General features: G+C 26.3%; 1 protein-coding gene across 1 annotated transcript; it reads right to left on the bottom strand.

Moving 5' to 3' along the window:
* Positions 1–813: 813 nt before the first annotated feature.
* LOC110655769 (tetrahydroberberine oxidase-like) lies at positions 814–2,517 on the bottom strand. The gene has a single exon (XM_058132184.1). It carries the CDS (start codon positions 2,511–2,513, stop codon positions 855–857), a length of 1,659 nt encoding a protein of 552 aa, XP_057988167.1. The 5' UTR covers positions 2,514–2,517; the 3' UTR covers positions 814–854.
* Positions 2,518–14,443: the final 11,926 nt, after the last annotated feature.

Below are 14,443 nucleotides of genomic sequence, written 5' to 3'. Positions count from 1 at the left end.
GAGAGAAATATTTAGGCTTGGAATTTGGGATTGGAAAGTGATAACTACCAACGGTGCTTTGGCGGTGATAGTTAGGCTTCTTACAAATCCAAAGGCCAAAAGGTAACTAACTAAAACCTGAGAAGAGTCAAACTGTCCAACCAAAACACATGCTTCCTAAAATTAGCATCTCTACATTACAATAAATAAAAGAAACTTCTTTCGGCTGTATCTAATTATGTATTTTTCAATATTTAATTTTTTATTTTTTTAAAAAGAATAATTAAGAAATATTCTCGATACAAATAAAAAAGTGTTATATCTTTCACAGAAAAGTAAATTCTTTTTATAATATGTAAGGTGAGTTTCACCGTGATTAATAATTATAATTAAACTGTTGTATATATAATAGTTATACTAAATAAAAATTTTACATAATTATGAGAAATACTATACAAGTAAATCTAATGATCCCTTTTAAAGCTTCCCTCAATTTTTTTTAACGTAAATTTCATTCATGTAACAGGAATGCTTACTCGCACCATTATACGTAATTGCGAAGTCATGGATTTAATTCCCGATTGAACTGATCAAAAAGAAAATAATATCAATAAAACATTATGAAATACACACGAAATCCTATGGTCTAGATGGGTCCATAGCAAACTTTTATTTCTCATTACAAATTCTACATATGCATTTTTATTCTTTTTTAATTTTTTTACATCAAATTTTATTAGATTATTCATGAAACCTAATTCCATTCAAAGAATCGCATAGCAATTATTAACCTACACATGGATGTCCAATAGAGAACACTAACATCCTTATTAGGCTGCTCAACCTTACATGATCCTTCTTCTTCATCATGATGATCAAGCTGAGAAAGGTGGGATGCTTTGTTCGTTTCTGAAGAAATTAGAAGGATCAACTTGGGTCTTGACATGGACCAACCTGTCAAAGTTGCTCTTGAAATACTTGATACCCCAAATGCTTGCTTGCTTGTAACTTGTGTTTCCCTGGTTATTGATCCCAATGTCAAGATCCCTGTAGTTGATGTATGCTAATCTTGGATTTTTTGAAACATAGGGAGCCAGGAAACTGTAAAGCCTTCTGATCCAACTTATGTGCCTATTTGATTCCTCAATTCCTTCTTCATCCCAATAAGCCAAGTGCTGAATTTTGTATAAATTCCCAGCTCTATGTGGAAATGGAATGCTGGACTCTGAAATTTCACTCATTCTTCCTCCATAAGGACTAAAGATCAACTGACCTGAACCCACTTCTAATTGGAACAGACTTTCCCATATGCCTTCCAATGCAACCTCAGGCATAGGTTTCTTCACATAGTCAGATTTTGCTTTGAAAAACCTCACTGATGGTTGAGTCCTGTTAAGCAAAATCTCCAGGGATGTATTTCTTGAGAATCCAGCGAAGTAGAGGGTGGATTCGATCCAGCTCATTTCAGTGCAATCGTCTTTCGCTAAACCCAGTTCAGGAAAGCTCTCTTGCATCAGTGGAAGAAGTCTATCCACTCCACCAAGAAACAAAGAATTAAATGCGGCTCTTATTGTTGTTTTTCCTTGTTGATTGCTAGAATTAACCCTTTCTAGGATAACTCGGATGAACAAATCTTCATGAAGCTTATCTGCCACATACTGCCACCGATTGACAAGTTGGGTTGCATTCTGTTCCAAGGTTTTTTCCACTGTGAACACAGTCACGGTAGCTGGAACTGGAACCAAGTTTACTTTCCATGCAACAACAATTCCAAAGGTATTTCCTCCACCTCCTCTAATGGCCCAGAAAAGATCTTCACCCATTGAAGCTCTATCGAGGATTCTGCCATTAACATCAATCAACTGGGCGTCAATTACATTATCTGCTGCAAGGCCATATTTACGCAACAACAAGCCATACCCTCCACCGCTAATGTGCCCTCCAAGACCTACGGTAGGGCAAACGCCTGCCGGAAATCCAAGAGTTCTACTTTTCTGAGCAATTGAATAGTAAAGTTTGCCATTAGTTGCACCAGCTTCAACCCATGCAGTGTTGTTGGTTGCATCAACAGTGACAGACTGAAGATTGATGAGATCAATAATGACAAATGGGAGTACAGAAACGTAGGAAAGACCTTCATAGTCATGGCCACCGCTTCGAACTCTAATGTGCATGCCATGCTTCTGAGAACAAGAGACGGCAGCTTGGACGTGGGAAACATTCAAAGGGGTGACAATAACAAGAGGTTTTGGCGTTGTGGTCGTGTTGAACCGACGGTTTTGGATTGAGAACTGCAAGACAGACAAATAGGAGGAATTGATTGGAGTGTAAATGAGCTTGGAAATAGACGCAGAGTCTTCAGATTGAAGACGAAGACATTCAAGAAAATCTTCATGGGTATGAGCTGAAGTTGCCCATGAGAAAGACAACAGAAGAACAAAAAGAAATGGAAACATTGAAGGAAATCTTGAACAGGAAAAACCCATGATATCTCTCTCTAGATGATTGATTTCTTTGTGGAAGTGAGTGCTCATGGATGGGCTTTCCCCTATTTATAGTATGTGAAGAGATGGAAGGATGGATGTGAATGCATGAAGGTAGAAAACTTTTTCATGTCCGATGGTGGGAGAGAGCAGGTCAAGCTTATCTAGATGGAGTTTCTTGAAATTATGAGTTGGAGACGTAGAAAGATCAATTCAAGAAAATACGAACTAACTTGCATGGCAAGAACTAGAAAATTGATGTTTCGACAAAATTTTATTAATTTCTTCATCTACATTAATTTTTATAAGCAAACGACTTTTTATCATAAAATTAATTAACTATGAATTAATTTTAGGAACATATGTAGCCCTCAAAAAAAAAAAAAAAAAACGTGCTGTGAATTTGATTCCAAAATTCAGTGTTTAACCAGAATGGTTATGAGTCTAAATATATGGCTTGTCTAATAAAATACTGATGGGTTTAGAAAGTATGGAAAGTTTGGTCCAAAGTCTATTAGACCTAACTTGAAAAAAAAGTATTAGACCTAATTAAAAAAATTAATTAGATTGAGTTCCCCAGCCTTATAAAATTTTTATTCGATAGAACTGTTGTACATACAATGATTTAATAAAATTATTGATTATGGTGAGATCTACATCATAATCAATAATTATAATAAAACTATTATGCATATATTAATTTTATTATATAATTTTTTAACAAAATGAGTGGATTGAAGCTTAAAATAGGTTTTTTTTTTCTCATTTGTATAACTAAATTTAAGAATTAAAATGTTACTTTTATAAAAAAAAATTAATTTTATTTATTTAATCACTAAGTTAAATTTTCTGTTTATAATCTTTAATTTTATAGATACCGCGTTGCATAGTTTTTTTTTTAATTTAATAACATAATTTATTAGTTTTATATTTCATATTTTCATAATTATATTAAGAAATATTAATAATAAAATTCTTATTTAATTATAATTTTGTTTCAATTATTAATAAATAAATAAATAAATTGATCAATATATTATTTTTAAATTATTTAATATATATCAATAAAAGAATAAATAAAGTAAAAAAATTCACATGACAGGTGACAATTTTTTTAATATCATTATTAATATTTATAAATTTTAAATATAATAAGAAATGTTTTAAAATAAATGCTTAAATTTTGTAAATAATCTTTTAGTGAATAGTTATTTAAATATAAATATGCATATATTAATATAATTTTTTTTAAAAAATAATTTACTCTTTCTTTAATTTAATAAAAATGTAGTTAAAATGTTAATTTTTAAAGATATTATAATCCATAGAAATTTAAAAATTTTAAACTTTTCAAAAATATAGTAAAAAGAATTTTAAATAACTAGTAATATATTTTTGTACGAGATAAGATTTTAATAGTTGAAATTTAAAAATTTTTAGATAAAAAAAATAATTTTTAATGAGATAATTAATTATTATATAAAATATATAAAAATAAAAATAAAAATTGTGTTATATGACAATTTTTTTAATATATCCGTATTTAATTAGGCGGCACACTCTTATAAAATTATTTTAAAAATTAAATCAAATTAATTGGTTTGACCAATAAAACTATGAACAAATAACTAAGCTTAATTTGGACAGGCTTGCATTTGAAACTATTAGAGATTTTGAATTGTGTGAAATGATAAGTTATAAAATTTCAACACAATGCCAAATTCAAATAATCATTATTAAAATTTACATCTATACACAAGAAGCTTCTTAATATTCCAATTCAACTTAGTACAAGGTTGATCATTGATATTGTTATTTGAGCTATTATTCAAAATAGTAGTGTATATCATTAAAATTTAGTTTAAATTGAAATTTTATATATTTTAATTATAACAATTATAAAATAATTAAACAAAATTTTTAAATAGCATTTACAATAGTGAACCAGAAAAACTACAACGGTTAAAATCATTTTTAAAAATAAAATGAAACAGTTTTATGGATTGCTTTATCAACTTCTTACACTAACTATTAAATGTGAATATTAGAAAATAATTTTTTTTTTGACAGAAAAATAAATTTTTTTTATATAAAAAATAAATCTTATGTAATTATAAAAAATGATAAATATACGGCTAATAACTTCTTCAACTTCTTAATGATTGCATTGATGCGTTCGAAATTGATTTTAGACTTTTGTATTATATCCTTGATTTTATATATTTTATTCTTTATAAATAAAATAAAATTATACTTGTGACATGCCATGACATCAAGGTGATGTCATATTTTTATCTAACCAATCGAATTGATGGGAATGATCAAACAATCCAATTAATAAAGTCATTCAATCTGAACTTGTCTAAGTCAAGTACTTTTTATTTGAGAATTGTACGAATAGCAATAATAATTGAAAAAAAAAGTCAATATTCCGAGTTTTTCTTAGAAATTCCTTCTATTTATATTTGTCTTGTGTTCCTGTTTATGAAAGTTGAAAAGTCAAAAAATAACGACAAGTTTTCAGGTAGATTTTCATAAAAATTTTAGATGAACTCATTTTGTTAAATTCTATGTAGTTCAGCACTACAATAAAATTTATTTAATTTATAAATAAAATTTATCATAAAATTTATTTATAAATAATTTTATTTATTTAATATATTTTATATTAAATATAAAATTCATTTTAAATTAAATAAATTTTATGTTGAATAAAAATTAAGAATTTAATTTAAAATGTTATTTTTTGTAAAATATCTTTTTTTATATATTATTACATACTTTTTCTTCTCTCTTTTTTAATTAAAAAAATGACCATTTAAAATAGTTATAATGTCATTTGTTTATGATGTGTCTATTTATCTATGTTTTATGTTTATGTTTATCTATGTCTATAATTGTGTTTGTGTCTATCTATTTACATTTGTATATATCTACATCAATCTATGTATGTATCTACATTTGTGTTTGTGTCTGTCTATAGATGTCTGTATGTGTCTCTCTCTCTCTCTCTTTCTCTCTCTCTATACATATATAGCTATTATTGTCTATTTGTTTATGTTAATTTATATCTATGTTTGTGTTTATATTTGTGTCTGTGTCTATTTGTCTATGCCTTTATATGTCTATGTCTATATTTGTATTTGCGTCTATATTTCTGCATGTGTCAATCAGTCTATGTCCATATATGTCTGTATCTATCTATCTTTATATTTATTTCTATATTTATGTCTATTCATATATGTTTGTTTATGTTTATATTTATGTTTGTGTTTATATGTGTCTGTATCTATTTGTTTCTTTTTTTTTATTTGTATTTGTGATGCAAGTCTATTTATGTCAGATTTGTGCTTATCTCAGTCTGTGTTTGTTTGCATATGTTTGCGTCTGTCTATGTCTGTATTTATGTTTGTCTGTCTATATTTGTGCATATTTGTGTTTATATCTATTTGGGTGTGTATTTATCTATCTATATTTGTGCATGTTTATATTTATATCTATTTGCGTCTATCTTTTTATCGATATCTATGTTTGTATTTGTTTGTCTTTATTCTTGTCTCTATCTATGTCTGCTTAATTTGTGTCAATATCTATGCCTGTCTGTGTGTGTGTTTATGTATGTGCCTATTTTTATCAAAGTCTATGTATATGTCTATCTGTATATTTGTATATATCTATATTTGTCTTTATGTCTATCTATATTTGTGAAACTGCATTTCATTTTTTAAAATAAAATGAAACAGATTTGTTGATTGCTTTATAAACTTCTTATATTAACTATTAGATACATTTTGAATATTAAAAAATAGTGTTTATTCTTTTATAAAAAAAAATTTTTTTATAATATAAAAAATAAATTTTATATAATTATAAAAAATAATATATATATATATATAGAATACACTTAATAACTTCTTCAAGCTCTTGATGATTATATTAATATGTTCAAAATTGATTTTAGATTTTTATATTATATTCTTAATTTTATATATTTTATTCTTTATAAATAAAATAAAATTGTACTTGTGACATGCATGATATCAAGGTGATGTCATATTTTTATCTAACCAATCGAATTGACGGGAATGATCAAACAATCCAATTAATAAAGTCAAGTACTTTTTATTTGAGAATTGTACGAATAGCAATAATAATTGAAAAAAAAGTCAATATTCCAAGTTTTTCTTAGAAATTCCTTCTATTTATATTTGTCTTGTGTTTCTGTTTATGAAAGTTGAAAAGTCAAAAATAACGACAATTTTTCAGGTAGATTTTCATAAAAATTTTAAATGAACTCATTTTGTTAAATTCTATGTAGTTCAGCACTACAATAAAATTTATTTAATTTATAAATAAAATTTATCATAAAATTTATTTATAAATAATTTTATTTATTTAATATATTTTATATTAAATATAAAATTCATTTTAAATAAAATAAATTTTATGTTGAATATAAATTAAGATTTTAATTTAAAATGTTATTTTTTGTAAAATATCTTTTTTTACATATTATTACATACTTTTTCTTCTCTCTTTTTTAATTAAAAATATGACCATTTAAAATAATTATAATGTCATTTGTTTATGATGTGTCTATTTATCTATGTTTTATGTTTGTGTTTATCTATGTCTATAATTGTATTTGTGTCTATCTATTTACATTTGTATATATCTACGTCAATTTATGTCTGTATCTATATTTGTGTCTGTGTCTATTTATAGATGTTTGTATGTGTCTCTCTCTCTTTCTCTCTCTCTATACATATATAACTATTATTGTCTATCTGTTTATGTTAATTTATATCTATGTTTGTGTTTATATTTGTGTCTGTGTCTATTTGTCTACGCCTTTATATGTCTATATCTATATTTGTATTTGCGTCTATATTTCTGTATGTGTCAGTCAGTCTATGTCTATATATATCTGTATCTATCTGTCTTTATATTTATTTCCATATTTATATCTATTCATGTATGTTTGTTTATGTTTATATTTATGTTTGTGTTTGTATGTGTCTGTATCTATTTGTTTCTTTTTTTTTATTTTTATTTGTGATGCAAGTCTATTTATGTCAGATTTGTGCTTGTCTCAGTCTGTGTTTGTTTGCATATGTTTGCATCTGTCTATGTCTATATTTATGTTTGTCTGTCTATATTTGTGCATATTTGTGTTTATATCTATTTGGGTGTGTATTTATCTATCTATATTTGTGCATGTTTATATTTATATCTATTTGCGTCTATCTTTTTATCGATATCTATGTTTGTATTTGTTTGTCTTTATTCTTGTCTCTATCTATGTCTGCTTAATTTGTGTCAATGTTTGTGTGTGTGTTTATGTATGTGCCTATTTTTATCAAAGTCTTTGTATATGTCTATCTGTATATTTGTGTATATCTATATTTGTCTTTATGTCTATCTATATTTGTGTCCGTGATCATGTATATATATATATATATATATATATATATATATATATATATATATATATATATATCTTTTTGTGTTTGTGCTTGTATCTGTATGTATCCATGTTTGTATCTTTGTCTGCTTCTGTTAATGTCTATATCAATGTCTATTCATACTAACTATATTCTATTATATAAATAAAATGAGAGAAAGTAAATTAAAAGAAAAAATAAAATAGAATAATATCTAATAAGATAGTGTAATTTTATCATTTAAAATATACATAAATTTAAGTTTGAAATTTATTTATAAATTTTATCAATTTTAATAAAATTTAATTTGTTTATAAGAAAATTTATTGAATTAATTATTAAGAATTGTAAATGAAGTTTCATTTAAATCAAATATTTTAATTTTATATTTATAAATTAATTTCACAAAATTTTATAAAATCCATTTATGCTAAACCACACCTTAATCTGGTAAATTCATTTAAAATTTGAAAATTTGGTTGCCAAGCTTTTGAGTTTGGGAATCCAATGGAAGAATTTTGTTTTGGTAATAAGGAATCCAATGGAATATTGTTAACTGTAATTGGAAGTATTAAATCAATTGAAAAAAAATACTCTTTATTATTTACTTTTCATTTTCATTTGTTTTAATTTAAAAAAAATATTTGACTTTTTTTAAAATAATAATTTATTTATTAACTTGTTAATAAATTTCTATTTAATATGTATTTAAAAATTAAAATTTATTGACTTATATTTGGATAATAGAATTTGAAATTGTCAAGACCCAAAATTCTATGTCGCGACCGGCGCATAATTTAAGTATTATTAAATCATGCAAGCCTTATCAGAGTATCTTGAATAAATATATTGTCACTTACTAATCCCAAAAAAATAAATAAAATCTAAATAAATAAAATACTGAATAAACATCATAAATATCCCATAAGTAAACTGCGGAATCTCTACAGATTTTAAATGAAAACTTAAACTGTTCAATAAACTAAACTAATTATTAGCTCGAAGAAACAAAAATTCGGCATACCATGAGAATAAATCAAAGATTGTCTTTCTCTAGAAAATGGACTGAATATTTGAATCAGCTACAGAATTCTACTGATCTGAAACAGATATATTTGAATCAGCTACATAATTTTACTGATCTGAAACAGATAACAAACAGAGAAAACGTGGTTTGAGCTAATGCTCAGTGAATAATAATTATAGCATACAACAGAACAGGAACAGGCGGACGCTTGATTAATTTCACAATAAATTTTCTATTCAATAAAATCATGCTCATGCTATCAAAATCATTAATAAAATAATTTCATAAAAAATATATATAAAAGAAAATCATTTAATAAAATTTTATAGTACAGTACATCAGGGTGATGATACCCTACATCACCAAAGGCTAGATGGTAAGCGCGCTACTAGATATTAGATACCTTCCTCCTCCTTCACAGATATCAATGCATATGATACTCATGCAAACCATAAATTGTAATGATGCATGACTCAATAATGCAACCTAATACCGTGATAGTCCACACGGTGGGGCCAGATAACAGATACAGATACTGGGCACAGGTAGCAATTCAAAACAGAAAATTAATTTGTACAAATCGATCAAAATCAACAAAAAAATTTCAGATAGCAAATAATAACTGATAGTGCAATCCAATAGTTTATTTCAATAATTTTAGAGAGTCAATAAGATCAAATTAATCTCGAATAAATTCAATGTAACACATCGGTAAGTTTTATAGTCAGATATCAATCAATATAAAGATATCAAAGACCTGTTTCCGGAATCCTAATGGCTCTAATGCAGAGATAATTGATAAAATTAATTATTTAATTAAATCGGAATAAAATTCAATAATAAAGTAAAACTCTAGAAAATTACATATAAAATAATTGTTAAAATATTGATTTAAAATTTCATTTAATAACAAATTTAATGCTAAAAAATTTTAAAATGACTAAAATGGTGCCATGTACTATAATTACCACTCACCTGGAATCTCCAAGACAATAGTTATTTTCAATGGAAGGGAGATAATTTCAACTGACAGATTAAATATTTAAATCTCGTACACACTCAAAATATTAAAAAAAAATATCAAATAATAATAATAAAATAAAATAACACACACACACACACACACACACACACACACACACACACACACACACACACACACACACACACATATATATATATATATATATATATATATATATATATATATATATATATATATATATCACAAGTATCGGCAAAGAGGAAACGTTTTATATATTCTTTTTTTTTAATAAAAATCAGCTATTGTTCAACAGTAATAATGATCAGCCCAATTCAATACCAATGATCAAAGAAAAAAAATGAATTTCTAGAGTAGTTGTAACAGATCAAAGAAAGAAAATTAAATTAAATTCACCTATTATTGAACAAAGAAAGATAATTTTTACCTTGAAAATAGAATCCAAGGTAATGAATAGAGAAGTAAGAATTTATAAATTCTCTGCGCACATCAGATTATAAATTGTAAATTATATATATATATATATATATATATATATATATATATATATATATATATATATATATATATAACAATAAATAAACGATGATAAAATATCTGTTGAGAGTATTTGGTAGAAAAATGAGGTGATAAACAAGCTTAAGAGCAAAGTTTAGCAGAAAGAGATGATTAAAGTATATATATTTGAAGAGTTCTATTAGGTATAGAATGGGATAAGAATTATTATTGAATTGGGTTGTTCAGATTGTAGATATATATTTAATTTCAAAAATAATATATATATATATATATATATATATATATATATATATATATATATATATATATATATAAGCAGGCCTTCTAATAAAATATTTTTTTATAAATATATTAAATTATTGTTAGCTAATTAAAATAAAATAATAATAAATAATAAATATATATGGGTTTCCACAGAAATATGAGATTTACATTTAATAAAATATATATTTTATTTAATTAATTAGAGCCATGAATATATATTAAAATTATAAATAAGGAAAGCATTGTTAGTAGTATGCCCTAGAGCATATCATTTAGTATGTATCTTGTACATATTTTATTAATAAAAGGCATTTTCACTGTTCCGTTTACATAATATATTTATGTGTAATGGAAAAGGTCCATTGATATTTTGTTAGAAATATTATTTTTAAGTTGTTAGGAATATGAGTGACAATATTTCTAGCACAAATTATCATAAACAGGTTCACAATCGAGGATACTTCATAAGACGGACATGACTTATCCAGAAAGATTGTATTCATATTTATTCCCAAGTTATTTATATGAGATATAAATAAGATGGAATGGTGAGTCTCATGCCATATAACAAATATGATAGGCACTTATAAATGATAAGTAGGCCGAATCAGTGACACTTATGACAAGCACATGGAGTTTACTCTTGTCAATGTTTTGTCATAAATCATATCAGTGCATACAATCTTTAGACTTGAGATAGCACGATTATCTTGTATATAGGTAATTTGAGTTTGATCTGCTTTCATACTTATCTTGTATGGGTATATGGGCATCTGTTGGCTCCTACTAGTTATATATGGGCGGTGTTGATCAAGATGGAATCTGTCCTCTAAGTAAATAGGATAAAATCCTATGTTCATTTGATTGTTCTTGATGTTTCAAGTTCTGGCCAGACATATAGATTTATTGAAAAAGAGTTTCTGAGGAGAAAATCTTTTTAATCAAGAACTGGAATTAAAAGAGAACATAATATTCATAGCAAATGGAGTTTAACATAAACCATGACTCCAGCTTGAGTTGGAATTTTGTAACAGAGAGATTCTAGTACATGGTAACATATGATTATAGGTTCATTTAAGGTAAACCTTATTGCTAATTGGGTGGCTATGGCATGCTATGCTAGGTGTTAACCATGGTCTATGAGGTTCATAAAATGATTTAGAGAAATCATTTATGGTAAGAAAGAGTTCTGATGATATTAAGAGTTGATATCATGTCTCATTGCCAATTAGTGATGAGCCTAATAAGTCACACACATACACAAGTTATCACCTATTTAAATATGATTTAATTAATTAATTAAAGAGTTTAATTGATTAATTAAATAGGTTTGGTTTACAATTAAATTGCAAAGTCCCTAGCATGACTTGAAACTAAATCTAGATTATTGGATGTATAGTATAAGTTAAATTTATATTTAAAGTGTTTAAATATGAATTTAATTAATGAGAAATTAATTAATAGAGATTAATTAATTAATTTATATTTGATATAAATTAATTAGAAGAAGAAAAATAATTATTTTGGGTTGAGAACTCAAAATTAAGACACAGGGGCATTTTGGTCATTTCACAGTGTGACACGTGGCACCATGAGATGGTGACACTTGGGATTACACATAAGCTTGCCAAATATTTTTTAATCATGTAAGATGATTAAAATCAAGATTAAATGTAGGTTTGACACTTGGCATAATGTGATTGGGTCACTTAAACCTAGAGCTAATCAAAGGGTGACATGTGGCAAGGGTTTAATGTGTTAACCTAGCTATTTAAAGTGTTGTTATGAAAAGAAAAGCAACCAGCAGCCACTCCTCTCCTTTGTCATGCCACTTTGAGGCTTTTTATCTATTCTTCTTCATCTATCATCAATTCAAAGAGATTATCCATCAATCTCTTGAATTAAAAACACTAGAAATTATTTCTAGTATCCTGTTTACATCTCCAATCTCTTAAAAGGCATAACTTGAATTTCTAATTAATAGAAAAAGCTTTAGAAGCTATTCAAGGGCTGCCATAGGTGTTCTTGGTGTGGACAAGCTAGAGGGACAACATCTGGTATCCTGAAGACGAATCTCAAAGACGGCATATGCCGCACTGATGCATCAAGAGGTTAGTGTAATCGTTCTTGATTTAATCTAGGGTTCTAAAATTAATCTGATTAATTTTAAAATCTTAAATGGCAAATACAGATCCAAAAACATATTAAAAGAGTTTTAATATGTTGTTTATCATTGAAATCAAATAGATAAAAATAAATCTTGCATGATGCATGTGACCCTAGGTGAAAATTTTTGAATTCAATGGTATAAACTTATATTTTTCACGCTTCCGTTCCTTCAATTGGTATCAGAGCCACTATATTTACCATTTAGATTGTTGATTATATGATTTAATTGTGTGTTTGATCATGAGATCAAAAGTTCATTGCTGGTTGCAAAGCAAGGTGGCGGCATATTTGATGCACCACAATGGTGTGCATGGTTGATGCACCACAATGGTGTGCAAAGGTAAATGAATGGTGAATGTGAAATTATTGTATGATCTAAGATCCATTTTATGTCTAATTAAATTGTTTAATTAGAATTTTTATCACACAATTAAATTATGATTCAAATCAGAATTTTAAAAATTGTTTGAATGTGATTCAAATCTGAATTTTAAAAGTTGTTTGAATGTGATTCAAATCTAAATTTTTAAAGTTGTTTGAATCATATTTAAATCTGATTTTTTAAAATTGATTGAATAAAATTCAGATATGATTTTTTTAAAAATGTTTGAATGTGATTCAAATCTGATTTTTTAAAAAATGTTTGAATGTGATTCAAATTTGAATTTTTAAAGTTGTTTGAATGTGATTCAAATCTGAATTTTTAAATTTATTTGAATGAGATTCAAATCTGAATTTTTAAATTTATTTGAATCATATTCAAATCTGGATTTTTAAGTTGAATATGAGATATTCAATTTAATTTAAGTATGTATGTTTTATTTAATTGTTAAATAGTGATATGCATGATGGATGATCATGGACTATAAAAGACCAATGTGATTGGATTTATTTCTTTCATGTTTCTTTGGGATTGTAAATTAATTTATTTATTTTAATTTATTTTGGGCATGTATTATTAAGTTTGTAATAATTTTTGGGTTGTAATTTCATTTATTTAAGTTCTTGTAAATTCGCCTTGGTATGCCAAGGATTACTATGTAATATTGGATTGCAAGAAGTTCAAGGAGGTCAAGAGCATTGGTGGGACCAGTGGGAGGAATTCAAGATCAAGTGTTGATTATGTACTCCTTCAGTAACTCTTGTAAAATGAATGAATGAAATGCACCTAGGAATGCCCTGATTCAATTCTTGGTGGCTCAGAATTAAGTCCCTTAGAAAGTCCATGATCATACCATATTTATTGCTTATCCATGAATGCATGAGATGTATGGAAATGTATGCTATTATATGATATATGCATGCTAATTGGATAATGTGCAAAGTGAGACCTTAATAGTAATTAGAATGACCATAAAATCTTCCAAACAAATGATTAAGTTGGAAATACTATAATTAAAGTAATTATAACATAGACCCTCCATTGGGGCAATTATTTTAAGAAATTTTAAATAGTTGCATAAGATACAATTAATTTAAGAGATTTTCTTAAGAATAATTGTTAAGCATGAGATGTTGTAAATATGTAAATAGTTTGGTGGCCAATATTGGATGT

This window comes from Hevea brasiliensis, chromosome 13 (assembly GCF_030052815.1).
Source record: "Hevea brasiliensis isolate MT/VB/25A 57/8 chromosome 13, ASM3005281v1, whole genome shotgun sequence".
Taxonomy (NCBI): domain Eukaryota; kingdom Viridiplantae; phylum Streptophyta; class Magnoliopsida; order Malpighiales; family Euphorbiaceae; genus Hevea; species Hevea brasiliensis.
This window is presented reverse-complemented; position numbering and strand designations above follow the sequence as displayed.

Excerpts from the sequence above, each read along its gene's own strand:
- LOC110655769 (XM_058132184.1), bottom strand. The coding sequence starts at position 2,513 with ATGAGCACTCACTTCCACAAAGAAATCAATCATCTAGAGAGAGATATC.